The sequence below is a fragment of the Sinocyclocheilus anshuiensis genome, unplaced genomic scaffold, assembly GCF_001515605.1.
Source record: "Sinocyclocheilus anshuiensis isolate Anshui unplaced genomic scaffold, SAMN03320099.WGS_v1.1 scaffold1024, whole genome shotgun sequence".
Taxonomy (NCBI): domain Eukaryota; kingdom Metazoa; phylum Chordata; class Actinopteri; order Cypriniformes; family Cyprinidae; genus Sinocyclocheilus; species Sinocyclocheilus anshuiensis.
In genome coordinates this window covers 811750-824896 of record NW_015552843.1, presented here as the reverse complement: position 1 = coordinate 824896, position 13147 = coordinate 811750, and the positions used below count along the sequence as shown (strand labels likewise).

At 35.3% G+C, this 13147-nt stretch overlaps 2 protein-coding genes across 2 annotated transcripts in view; both read right to left on the bottom strand.

The window, feature by feature from the left end:
- The window catches only part of LOC107668047 (tumor necrosis factor receptor superfamily member 5-like), an 8302-nt gene extending 4797 nt beyond the window's left edge, over positions 1–3505 (bottom strand). The window contains exons 1-2 of the mRNA XM_016459796.1: positions 3355–3505; positions 186–569 (exon numbers count right to left, since the gene is read on the bottom strand). Coding sequence (XP_016315282.1) covers positions 186–312 — 127 coding nt within the window. The 5' untranslated portion in view covers positions 313–569; positions 3355–3505. The remainder of the gene's footprint in view (positions 1–185; positions 570–3354) is intronic.
- LOC107667989 (tumor necrosis factor receptor superfamily member 14-like) lies at positions 487–6139 on the bottom strand. The gene is made up of 6 exons (XM_016459721.1): positions 5994–6139; positions 5474–5599; positions 5228–5383; positions 5049–5136; positions 4802–4974; positions 487–569 (listed from the first exon to the last, which is right to left on the bottom strand). Exons 1-6 carry the CDS (start codon positions 6118–6120, stop codon positions 487–489), a joined length of 753 nt encoding a protein of 250 aa, XP_016315207.1. The 5' UTR covers positions 6121–6139.
- Positions 6140–13147: the final 7008 nt, after the last annotated feature.

Here is a 13147-nt window from a genome sequence, read left to right as displayed (position 1 = left end):
GTGAGATACTGTATATATATATATATATATATATATATATATATAAACAAATGATTTATGGCAGAATAAAGCAGACAACAACAAACTTCTAATACTGTAAATAAATAAACAAATAAATAAACACATAAAGATGAAAACATATATTAATAAAGTTAAGCATTATATGTTATAACTTGCAGTCTTACCAGGGGCACACATTGGGCAGCATTGCTTGTGTATCTCATATTCAGCACGGGCACACTGACAAGAACAAAGTTTATAGTTAAGAGGAACAATAAGTGTAATAAGAATAATGATCCTTAAAGCGAACATAGTCACAGTCTAGATCTATTCAGTCAATGTAACATTTCTTGCATGTCATTAGTACTGTGCTGTTTACAGCACAACCTTCAGAAGCTTCTCATGCTGTGATGTTGGTTGATGTGTGCCTTAACAGTAAACAATATGGAGGGATTTCGTAGAAAACAGAGAAAAGGCGACAGTAGTTCAAGATTCTTCAAGACTCAGTTCTTGTACAGGTCGTGTTTCCACAAGCTTCTTGCAGACATATGCATTCTTTGGAAAACAAACTGAAACAGAAAAAGCAGAAAAAGAATCAGCTCATTGTAAACCTCCTTGTTTATACACTGTAGAAAATTATTACAAATTTCAGCAGCAAAAGGCTGTAAATGATACTATAAAAACCTGTTAATTGTTTAATGGTAAGTTTCCTTACTGTATATGGTGAAAAACTGTTAATAGATCTAACGGGATTTCATTTTGTAATTTTACAGTAAAATACTGCTAAATGTACAGTTCTGAGGAGTGTAAAAGAATAGGTCATCCTATAATACATTAAAAAAAAATTCCCTGAATTCTGTTTGTCAGCCAACATTTGATTTTTTTAATTGAAATAACTGCTTCATAGTTATTTCTCATCAGTTAAGCACATTATAGAGTTGTATGTTACATCTTATGTTAAATTAATGTTTACTGCATTATTTTAGTGTTGTGTGTAACCATGATAGTGTTTTGTATTTGTGTGACCGATTTTAGTAATTTGGTATATGAACATTATTTCAGTTGATGAAAAAATGTTTGTACTGTACATTTTATAAAACTGTAAAGGTTATAAAACTTAAAATGTTGCTACAATATTTTATGGTCAAATTCTGCCAACTGCAGATTTTTCAGAAAATGTCACCCTTTTTTAAACAGTGTACATTTAGATGTTTCTTCAACTAATGACACATTTTGCTTGTGGATATTCAGGAAAAATACTAGTTTCACCCTCTCACAGATTTACTTATTTGTCTACTAACAATGTCCAACAATAAACAGTCATACATCACAAGGTAATTCTGTAATTTTAATAATTTTCTCTAAAACATTACAAACATTTTAAACACACTGTCATTTTTACTAAATATATCAAATGCATATTGCATTCTACAACAGAAATAGTTGGAAAAAATGACATTATTTTGGAGAATAAAATGGATGACTATGTTTCCATAATGAATCATGCATACGTGCAATGAAAGTATAGAAACTTAATAGTCTTATAAAGAACCTTTTTTAATAATAGTTTATTTTCATTAATATATTACTTATATTATATTACTCTACAATACTTTGTAGCATCTATTAGGGTTTATATAAAGCAAACTGGACTTTGAGAATTTGTGTACTTTTATTTTTTAATTGACATGGGAAACTGTACTTAAAATTACATTGCTCGAAAACAGTTATTAGCTGAATGTGAATACATTAATAAATGATAATTGACACTGAACAAGAATAAACAGATCAAAAAATAAAACAAAATAATAACACAAAATAAATGTAATGAAGGCCAAGTTCCAGTGTAAAATGTCTTGACAGTGTTTTTACATCCATCATTATGTGTTTTGGTGTAACTGAATGGCAGTTTCTCTCTGCAGATGATGAGGTTGTGGGATTTGACAGCATCTGTCTGTGTACATAAATTAATTTAGACAGTGAGTCTCTTTCATAGAAGCAAAAGCAATACAGTTTGTGAGCCCTTCACAATGTTAAAAGAAAAAGGTGATAGAAGGTAATGGTAGTGCATGTTTACGCATAAATCCAAGTAAAAATTAAAACTTGATAACAATATGGATTAATATGCTTGTCACTTACCTGCTCTCCTCAGAACAGAAGCGAAGTAGGCTATCCTCAACTAAGCTGGTCAGAGCTGTTCACACGTTTTGTTAAACTGAAAAATGAAAATGCATAATTGTTAGGAAACCAGTTACAATTTGAAGGTTAAAATTTATACACATTTTAAGGAGGGTATCAAGTACCTGTTGAAAGTGTAGTTGGATGGTTGAGCTCCAGAAAATCAAAGGATTTTTTTTTTGACAGTAATCATCTTTTTCATAGTGTGAGACCAATGTAAAAAAAATAAAATAAAATAAAATAATAATAATAAAATAGTCAAACCAAAATTTATTCAGACACCTTCAACATTTCACAAATTATCACAGTTTATTCGCTATAGTTTGGAAAATGGTAATAAAATGACAAGAACTCAGAGTTAAACTGTGTCAGAACAAATTCATCTTGATAATGTCAGATAACTTTGATAGAAAGGTATGTAATGGATTACAATCAACCAAAAATTATTCAGCTGTTAAATTTAAGTACACAATTAGATACAGTAATAGGTCAACCAATTACCAAGCAATGCTTAATTTTGTTCAGTCTGTGGTGTAAAAAGTTTGCATTATCAATTAAGGAAAAAACACAGGTCAAAGTGTCTGAATATTTTTTGGTCCCAAATTTTTATCAATTTTACTGTTCGTCCACTGTAACTGTTTGAAGAATTTTTGGGCATAATATGTCACAGTTCACTTTATTTTGCTATCCTCACTTACATAATGCACACACTAGTAAAAAAAACATCAAAAATTTTATGTGGTGTCTGAATAATTTTTGGTTTGACTGTATATGAAAAAACATAAAAACTGTTCATTTAGATACAAAGTGCTCAGAGTTGAAGAAACACCAGTTTATTAAGTAGCTATGCAACAGTCGGTAAAATATAATCATGTAAGATTTCTTGCATGAAAACAGCTGAACTGGATTAACTGGAATCTACGTGGGTGGAGGAGATGGGTAAAATCACTTTCACTTTAGAAATAAATCAAAATGAAGGACATCAAGAAATAGTACGATCATAGGCTATAATAGTATAGTGATTCAAAGACAAAATGAACACAGTTATAGGCTATAACCTATATTGGTCGATATTTTTCAGCTTGTATTTCTAACACGTCTCGTGATATGCTAATTTGGACTTTAAACTTGCAGGTCACGCGTTTTCCTCAATAACAAAACTTTAAAACTACTTACCAGCAGATACAGGGCTAATATCACTTCTTCTACTTTCACAAAACATTAGTCACAGACGTTGGTTGTCTTAAAATATAGCGGCGCTGTTTCAGTTTGTATTCCTAATATGGCGTCGGATAGACCAAGCCCAGTTTACTGCCAGTTCACAATAATGTTCTTATGTGTTTTTAATGGGGATTGCGATCACGGAAAATCGAAACTAACGATTGTCTCTGTAGATGAAGAGTGCCCTCTATTGTCTGAAAGAGATGTTTCCTGTTAACATTGTATTTAGCTTAATCGATTCATTGAAATTTTCATAGTGGGCCGTCCAACTAATATGTAAATACAAATAATTAACATTCAGTAAAAAATAAAATAATATAAAAAAACAAAATTAAATGATATAGAGTGCTGAAACTGCTTTGAAAGGTTATATGTCATCACTGAAGTATACTAAATAAATTGTAAGAGAGCACTTACTTTGTGTTATTAAAAAGAGCCTGCTTTAATATTATTTGCGACAAATGAATAAATTTAACAAATCTATAAAAATATTTATTGAAACAAAACAAATTTAACATACTGTTTCTTTAAAAAAGTGTTTTAGAAAGTGAATAATGCAGATATACAATATACAGTTTTGTAATATGGTTATGTTAGCTCATATTCATATTGCTGCTACATTTTTTCTTTTTTGAGGCTTGGAACACACAATACTTCATAAGAAAATCCTAAGTGCCCCTCAGTTTGTTTCAAGGGGTTTTTCTTGGGGTAGCTGCTGGACATCAGACATGAAAACTCCTTCATGTGGATCGAGTCGAAACTGTTGTTGTTCTTCCAGTCTGTCTGCCTCAATATTTTTTCGGCCAGCAACAACTGAAAACACAATGAAGGAATGCATTATTTTTCAACTTGTATAAACACAAATAATGTTATGCATTGCTATCTCAAAGTCAAAATATTTTTTCATAAATAAATCTAATATTATGCCATTGAAGTTTCTCATCTTGTACATTAGCTGACATGGATATGTCTTTAAAAGTATTTAAATACTTTTCTGTTTCCTTTCAACAAAAACAAATAGTCACATTTTGTTATTTAAAACTTGGTAAATATTTGTTTTATTTCTTTATCTTTAATGTGAAAAAAGTTTTCAATAATTTTCTGTAATTATACCTTAATTTATACCTGTGTGAACAGAAACAAGATAAAATTATTAGTAATTTAACTAATAATATAATCCTCACTGCATCACTATATTTTTGCTAATTGCAGCAATATATAAAGTGTATACGAATAATTGTTAAAAAAGAGACCCAGTTGCCCAACCATGCTAACAGAAAAAAATCAGTTGTATATTATTTAATATGGTTAAATCTTTTATAGGAAAAACAACTAGATCTCATACTAGAAAAAAAAGATAAAAAAAAGAAAAAAGATTTTTATCAAATTAAATAATGCTTACCAGAATTTTGAGATTGTTTCTTTTTCAGAATAAGTATAACTGCAAAAACGCTTAATATTAAAGTAACTGCAATGCTAAGAGCAATGATTGCTACAGCAGTATGGGGATTTCCACATTCAGTGTCAGAAGAATATATTCCTTGATTTGTTTCAGTAAGTCCCATGTCCTCACATCTGTTAATGAAAACCAGGATAAGATGAAAAATGATGACTAACAGCACTCTTAAACAGCATAAGTGAGCACTTACTTTGTGTGTGGTAAACAGGATGAGAACGATCCATCTGAATATGTGTCACCTGTACAGTCAGCACATACAGTATCAATGGAGCTAGTACCTGCAGAGACAGTCAACATTATGTCAGTTTGTCAGTATGTAAAAAGTGTTTCATGCACTGTCCATTTATATCATAGATTTTTATCATTTACCTGCTTGTATGATATATTGTCCAGGGCTACATTCAGAATGTCTCACAGTGAATCTACAGCTTTCTTTATTTCGCTCAATGCAATAGAATCCATCTAGTGGCTCACAAACAGTATCTGCAGAGCGTGTGCAGGTTCTCTTTACTCTTAGTCCTTTTCCTGTGCAAATATAACACACATTCTAATTTCAATAAATGTACTAGAAATCTCTTCTTTATTCCAAATCTTCATTTTGTGGAACCTACTCACCTTGCTCACACACAGAGCAAGAAAAGCATTTTGATGAACTACTGGGTTCGTCTGAATAAGTTGAAGCAGGACATGGAACACAAGTTGTGCTGGTATCTATAGAGCAATCCCAATAAACATGGTTTCCTGCAAATGTAAAATATGAAAAACATTAATTCTCTTGAGTCACTCTAGTGAAATGTTGTGCTCTGTCATAAGATTGTGACCTCCTCAGTGTCATCAGAATCAAATATTCGTATAAACTGATGACTTTCTTCTCAAATAAGCATATGACCTCACTTTCCCAACTGAAAGTCATTTCCATTTTTTACATGCAGACATTTGATTATAGCCAAACAAAACATTTTACTTTACACAAAATGTACATTTTCTAAGAGCTGGTTTTTATGATGGAAAATCGAAAATTGTAACTTGGAAAACATTTTTTTGGCTTAATAAAAGCTGAAAAATCTTTAAGTGTTTGTCACTGATTCAAACAGTTTTTCAGGCAGAACCCAACATTACACAATGTATACTGTACCTGGTGCACACATGGGGCAGCATTCTCCATTTACCTCATATTCAGCACGAGCACACGCACTGAAACAAAGTTTAACGCTCAAAGCGACAACAGCAGCAATGGATACGATAAATCTTAACTTAATCATGTTCGTACAAAGTGAAGTGCAGGTTAATCCAGTTGAAAGTGCAGGCAAACATTTCTTCACCAGACTTCATGAGTTTCATTATGGTTTCTTCAACACATTAAATGAAGTACTGGATTTTCAGTCACAGATTTGTAGCACTTTAGATTTCCTCATCAGCTGCAGCTTATGGAGTCTTTGGGTATCTTGGAACATTCAAGACCCAACAGTAAGGAATCAGGAAATCCCTTAGTTATAATGAAAAGTGTGTGACAAAGGGCTTCTTGCAACTGACTGCAGACTCGTTGAGACAGAGAATCAATTTCTCTGTCTAGGATCCACATAATGGCAGGTCTCCTCTTGAAACACCTGAGCGAGCAGCTGCATTCTGGAAAGAGCTGAAAATGACAAAATGACAATAAGTTCTAGACCAAGATCAACATAAATGCTAGTTTGTGACCCTGGACCACAAAACCAGTCATAAGTAGTACGGGTATATTTGTAGTAATAGCCAAAAATACACTGCATGGGTCAATATTATCAATTTTTCTTTTATGCCAAACATCATTAAGGTATTATGTAAAGATCATGTTCCATGAAGATATTTTGTACATTTCCTACCATAAATATATCAAAACTTAATTTTTGATTAGTAATATAACATGCTAAGAACTTCATTTGGACAACTTTAAAGGCGATTTTCTCAATATGTAGATTTTTTTGCACTCTCCGATTACAGATTTTCAAATAGCTGTATCTTGGCCAAAATATTGCCATATCCTAACAAACCATATATCAATGGAAAGCTTATTTGTTCAGCTTTCATGTGCTGTATAAATCTAAATTTCCAAAAATTGACTCTTATGACTGGTTTTGTGGTCCATGGTCACATTTAAAGGTTGATTAAGTGACACAACGCCCAGTCCAGAATGAATGTATAAAACAAAGATCCATACACAAAACAATTTTATTAGGGAAAAATACTAAACAATCAACAATATTATTGTTGTGTGACAGATTTTAGTCATTTTGGTATATGAACATTATTTCAGTTAATGAAAAATGTTTTTTACTGTAAATGTAAGGCTACAAAACCTAAAAAGTTGCTACAATATTTTATGGTAAAGTTCCGGCCAATTTTTCTGAAAATTTCACTGATTTCTTTTTTTTAACAGTGTACACTGGGTGTTTTTTCAACTAAGGACACATTTTGCTTGTGGATATTTTGAGAAAAAAATACAAGTTTCACCTTCTCACAGATTTACTTATTTGTCTACTAACAATATCCAGCAATAAACAGTCATACATCACAAAGTTAATTCTGCAATTTTAATAATTTTCTCTTAAACATTACAAACATGTCAAACACACTGTTATTTTGACTAAATATATCAAATACTGCATTCAAAAGAAATGACGGTTGCAAAAATGACATTAGAGAATAAGAGAATAAAACGGATGACTGTTTCATACTAAATTCAAAAGTTTCCATAATGAACCATGCTTTATGTGCTATAAATGTGTTATGTCGAAATTTAAAAGTGTTATGAACCTTTTTAATAATAGTTATTTTCATTAACATAGTACTAATATTATAATATTTGCTCTGTAATACTTATATATTGTTGCTCTTTTGTTAGTTTTGACAGCTTTTATTGTCCTCATTTGTAAGTCGCTTTGGATAAAAGCGTCTGCTAAATGTAAATGTAAATAATTTGTAGCATCTACTAGGGTTTACATAAAGCAAACTGGAGAAGAATTTGTGTGTTTTTTTTAAGTGACATGGGAAATTGTACTAAAATGACATGGCTCTAAAAACAGTTATTAGCTGAATACATTAATAAATTATAATTGACACTGAACATGCATAAATAGATAATAAATAAAACACAAAATAATAACACAAAATAAATGTAATGAAGGCCAAGTTTCAGTGTAATGTCCTGACAATGTTTTTACATCCATCATTATGAAATGAATGGCAGATAATGAGGTTGTGGGATTTGACAGCATCTGTCTGTGTACACAAATGAGTTTAGACAGTGAGTCTCTTTAAAGGGTTAGTTCACCCAAAAATGAAAATTCTGTCATTAATTACTCACCCTCATGTCGTTCTAAACCCGTAAGACCTCCGTTCGTCTTCGGAACACAAATTAAGATATTTTTGATGAATTCTGAGAGCTCCCTGACCCTCCCATAGACAGCAATGTAATTACCACGATCAAGGTCCAGAAACGTAGCAAGGAGATCGGTAATATAATCCATGTGACATCAGGGGTTCAACCGTCATTTTACGAAGCTACGAGAATACCTTTATACGCAAAAAAAACAAAAATAATGACTTTATTCAACAATTCGTGGAACTATCCCTTTAAAGGTGCAGTAGGACATCTTGGAAAATGCTAACTTTAGCCTGATAGCAATGAAAGCGAACGTCCCACCCTCCCTGCAAATCACCGTCCAAAGCCACGCCCCCTGAACGCATGAATGCACACAGTCCAGACGACCAGAGACAACATTACTACAATACATAATATGTCACTAACCGAGAAAAATTTATAGTACAGTTAGTAAAAGTACTACAAGTACTACTGTTTTATTGTTATTATTATTTTCTTTTCTTTTATGTAAAGCACAAAGTCAATGAAGATGCTCAGAACGAACATTTTGATTGAACGAACATTTCTTGGTCCTACACCTTCCACAGAATATATAAATACATTTAGACCACTTGACTTAATGATTGCTATCGGGATGTGAAGAGACTTACAACCAGCACAACAAAAAATGTTTCTGAAGACAATCACCTATTGCACCTCTAATAGAAGTAAAGGCAATATAGTTTGTAAGCCCTTCACAATGTTAAAGGGAAAAGGTGATAGAAGGTAATGGTAGTGCACGTTTATGCATAAACCCAAGTAAAAATTTAAAACTTGATAACAATATGGATCAATATGCTTGTCACTTAACTGCTCTCCTCAGAAGATGAGAGAAGTAGGCTATCCTCCACTAAGTTGGTCTGAGCTGTTCACACACATTTTGTTTAACTGAAAAATTAAAAAGTGATTACTGGTATCAAAAATAAAGGCTTTTAATAATAAGAATTGTATTTCTTATATGTGAAATTGGAATTTTAACTAGTAAGATATCAATTCTTGATATCAACAGTTGAATTTGAATGGCAGCCTATGGGGACTTTTAACTAGGGAAAATACAGTTACAGATATCAAGAATTATAGTTTTTACTAGTTGAAATTTAATTTCTGATATCAAGGATTAGCATATGTTACTAGTGGAAATGTAATTGCTGATATCAAAAATAGCTATTGTTACTAGTAGAAATCCAATTCCTGATATCAAGAATTAACATTTTAACTAGTGAAAATTGAATTGTTGATATCAAGAATTCATATGTGAAGGAATAAAAGTCAAAACGGCTTGCCATAATGCCTTAACTAAAGGTGTACCATTTCTAGGCATGTTCCCCGAACTATACCTTAGGAGGCTGCTTAAGATATACTGTACCTTCTTACGTGCGACGTTACTAGGTGCTGTCCATGATGGTGGTGCTGAATTGGTTGATATCGATTTCTCGAGAATCGATTATTCAGTCAATGCACGGGCTGCTTCACTGCATTATGTGAGAAAGCAGTGTTCTTTATAAAAGAAGTGTTGATTTTAAATAAAGACACATAACCTTATCCTGTTAGAACGCAACAAACTTGCGTGAAACTTGTATTTTTGCTTTGCAACATACATCACGTCAGGGAAGAAAACCAAAAAAGAAAATAATATTCACAGAGCACCTCCCAGTGGTCACCACATAAAATACAAGGGAAAAAAGCTACACTGCTTAATAATTTAACTTCTAACAAAAAATAAAGTAAAAACGTAGGCCTACACAAGTCCAACAGAAAAATATTCTGGTAAGAGTGTTTTCCAACAAGAAGCACTTCAGTTCAAATTGTATTTATCAGGACTCATGGGATCTTATAAAAATATAGCTGCAAGCAGCGATTACGAAGCCAACCCCCCGAAGGGTGCAGAAGTACAGAAGTTCAAAAACGAACAGAAGTTCAGATGAGAACGAACAAAAACACGTTTCTGATTCAAGGCAAACCCACACGGAAGATCCAACGTCTGGAACAGAAGCAACATTCGCACCACTTCTGGTATCTCTTCTGGTCTGGGCATGTGCCACCCTGGATTTGAACCCATGACCTTAAAGGTTCAGGGCCAGTGGCATAGCAGAGTGTGCCAACAGGCTGCCAAGGAGAGGTTTAGGTGTGAGAATAAGCTCACAAAAAAGTTATTCTGCATGTTAACCAGAGTAACATGCAAAGTTAAGTTAATGGTAACACAGCTTATGATTACCTTGATAGCTGAAGAGTCACATTATACACAGGCATGCTCAACTTCCAAGAGGTATTTCTATATTTATGTTTCTTCATTTCTGTGCGGCTCGGCTCCAAGACCATCTTGCCAGATTTTGGTCAAAATTTGTATAAGTAAAAAAATAAACTTTTGTTCACTTCAAAATATTGGACAAACAATATTATGTAAAGTCAAAAATTATATAAAAAATAACTATATAAATATATATAAAACAATAAAAATACTTTCATTGTTGACATAAGGCAATTAATGTAGAGATAAAGAGAAATCTACATTTGTAGAATGTTTCAAAATTAAGTTCTTTGCAAAAATGTCAAAAACAATAGGTGGCATTGTATGCAGTGTTCTCAGGGGCTTTCAAGACATGCTGTTGATGATCTCTACCTCATCTTGTGCTGATATGTTGAACTGTTTAGAAGATATTGCAACTATTTTTATGACTTCAAAAGGGTGTACAAGTGGTTTTTACAAGCCTGACAAAATTCATGGATTTGGTACGAGTCAACAAATCAATAGACACTTATAAGCAAAATGCACACAATCTTGCCATGTGCATGCAATTTTTTGATAATTTCTTCATAACTTTGAACTATTAAACTTATTTTGTTTTTTATTCTTATAACTGAAACACATCTATGACAATTTTTAGCAGCACTTTTAATAAATCGAAACAAGAGAGAAGCATTGAAATGTGAAGTTTTTAAAATTATTATTATTATTATATATAACACTCAAAGACCAATATTTGCTTACAGGTCATACAAAAGAACATAGCATAGCCCCCATAGTAATAAAGACTTGGAAAAACTGAAAACACACATACATAACATCTTGTATGTTAAGCAATAGTTACAGAAAATACTTTTACAAATGTTAAAAATTTATACAGTGAATATAAAAGAACTACTTTAAAAAAAAAACGAAGAACAGTCTTTATTAAACCACAACAAGGGGTAACACAGGGCAGGCAGGAACGCACACATAGGAATGACGTTTAACACTGGACAAAGGAACCAAGGAACAGACAACACTTTAAATACAGAACTAAACGAGGGATAATAGATGAGACACGCCTGAACCAAATCATACAATCACACATGGGAGACAGAAACTGGGTCACGGAGAGCACATGGGGAGCAAAACACACACACAGACAGTCCAGGGGTGTGACAGTTCGCCCCCCTACCGGAAGGCGCGACCTCGCGCCACAGAAACTAAAAAAAGGGTGGGAGGGAGGGGGACTTAGGGGGCAGACAAAGGAGTGGACTTGGGATGGAAACAGAGGACGGCAAAGGGCTGGCAGGAAGGCAGGCAGACAATCCTAATGGAGGGTCGGGCTGAGGACGGACAACCGGGAGGGGGCTGGCAGACAGAATCCAGGGTGGTGACGACGGAGGGAGGAGCCAGGGTGGACCAGATGGAGGGAGGAGCCAGGGCGGACCAGACGGAGGGAGGAGCCAGGGAGGAGAGAGGAGGGACTTGGAGCAGGCGGAGCCAGGCGGGACCCAGGCCACAGCCATGAAGGCGACCCACAGTGAAGCCGACGGAGAGAGGAGCCATGGTGGAGGAAGTGCTGACGACTCCAGGGGACCAACCAATGGCCCCCATTTCAGCACTGGTTAGTTCTCACCACAGTTTTAAAAAACGCTAAAAAAAAGTGGGCGTGCTGCGCAGGGGGAGGTGGAAGAGGGGAGACCATAGACTGTAAAGAAAGACAGACAACAATTACAGCTTCGCATTCAGACAGTTTAATTTCGCTCCCATCGAGTGGCAGACAATCCTAATGGAGGGTCGGGCTGAGGACGGACAACCGGGAGGGGGCTGGCAGACAGAATCCAGGGTGGTGACGACGGAGGGAGGAGCCAGGGTGGACCAGATGGAGGGAGGAGCCAGGGCGGACCAGACGGAGGGAGGAGCCAGGGAGGAGAGAGGAGGGACTTGGAGCAGGCGGAGCCAGGCGGGACCCAGGCCACAGCCATGAAGGCGACCCACAGTGAAGCCGACGGAGAGAGGAGCCATGGTGGAGGAAGTGCTGACGACTCCAGGGGACCAACCAATGGTGGCGGAGCAGGTGGAGGAGGAGCCCGAGGCAGAGACGGAGAGCTGATGAGCCAGGGCGACGGGGAGGATCCGGAGGGCCAAAGCGGAGCAGATGGCTCAGACGACCGAGGCAGAGGTGTGGATCTGGAAGGCCGCAGTGGAGCCGGAGCGACAGAGGCCCGAGGTGGAGCTGAAGGGAAGGAGGAGCCTGACAGAGCCGAAGGGACGAGGCGGCGGATGGTCGACGACTGACCAAGGTGGAGCTGGAGGGACGATAAAAAAAAAACGCTAAAAAAGTGGGCGTGGTGCGGAGCGGAGGAGGAAGAGGGCAGACAGACAACACGCACAGCTTCGCATTCAGACAGTTTAATTTCGCTCCCATCGAGTTAAAAACACAAATAAATGCACAGCCATTTATACTCTGCGTGGAAAACATGTATATGAACGCGCTGTTGCACCTCTGAGAACTTTTCAGGCTTATTCTGCGGCGTTTATATAAGGCTTTTGACGGGTTGTGTCACAGTCACATAGCTGTAAAAATGCTCACCAAGTGAATGAATCGCGTTTGTGCCGAACTCTTATTACAAAGCAAAAACAAACACTCTTCTTTGATCCA

What these genes read in the sequence shown, in the direction of transcription:
- LOC107667989 (XM_016459721.1), bottom strand. Translation starts at nt 6,120, where the DNA reads ATGATTAAGTTAAGATTTATCGTATCCATTGCTGCTGTTGTCGCTTTG. An exon ending in CTGCCCCATGTGTGCACCAG is followed by an intron (nt 5,600 to 5,993) that starts GTACAGTATACA and finishes TTACATTTGCAG; the next exon opens with GAAACCATGTTTATTGGGAT. An exon ending in GAAACAATCTCAAAATTCTG is followed by an intron (nt 570 to 4,801) that starts GTAAGCATTATT and finishes TTTCTGTTTCAG; the next exon opens with TTTGTTTTCCAAAGAATGCA.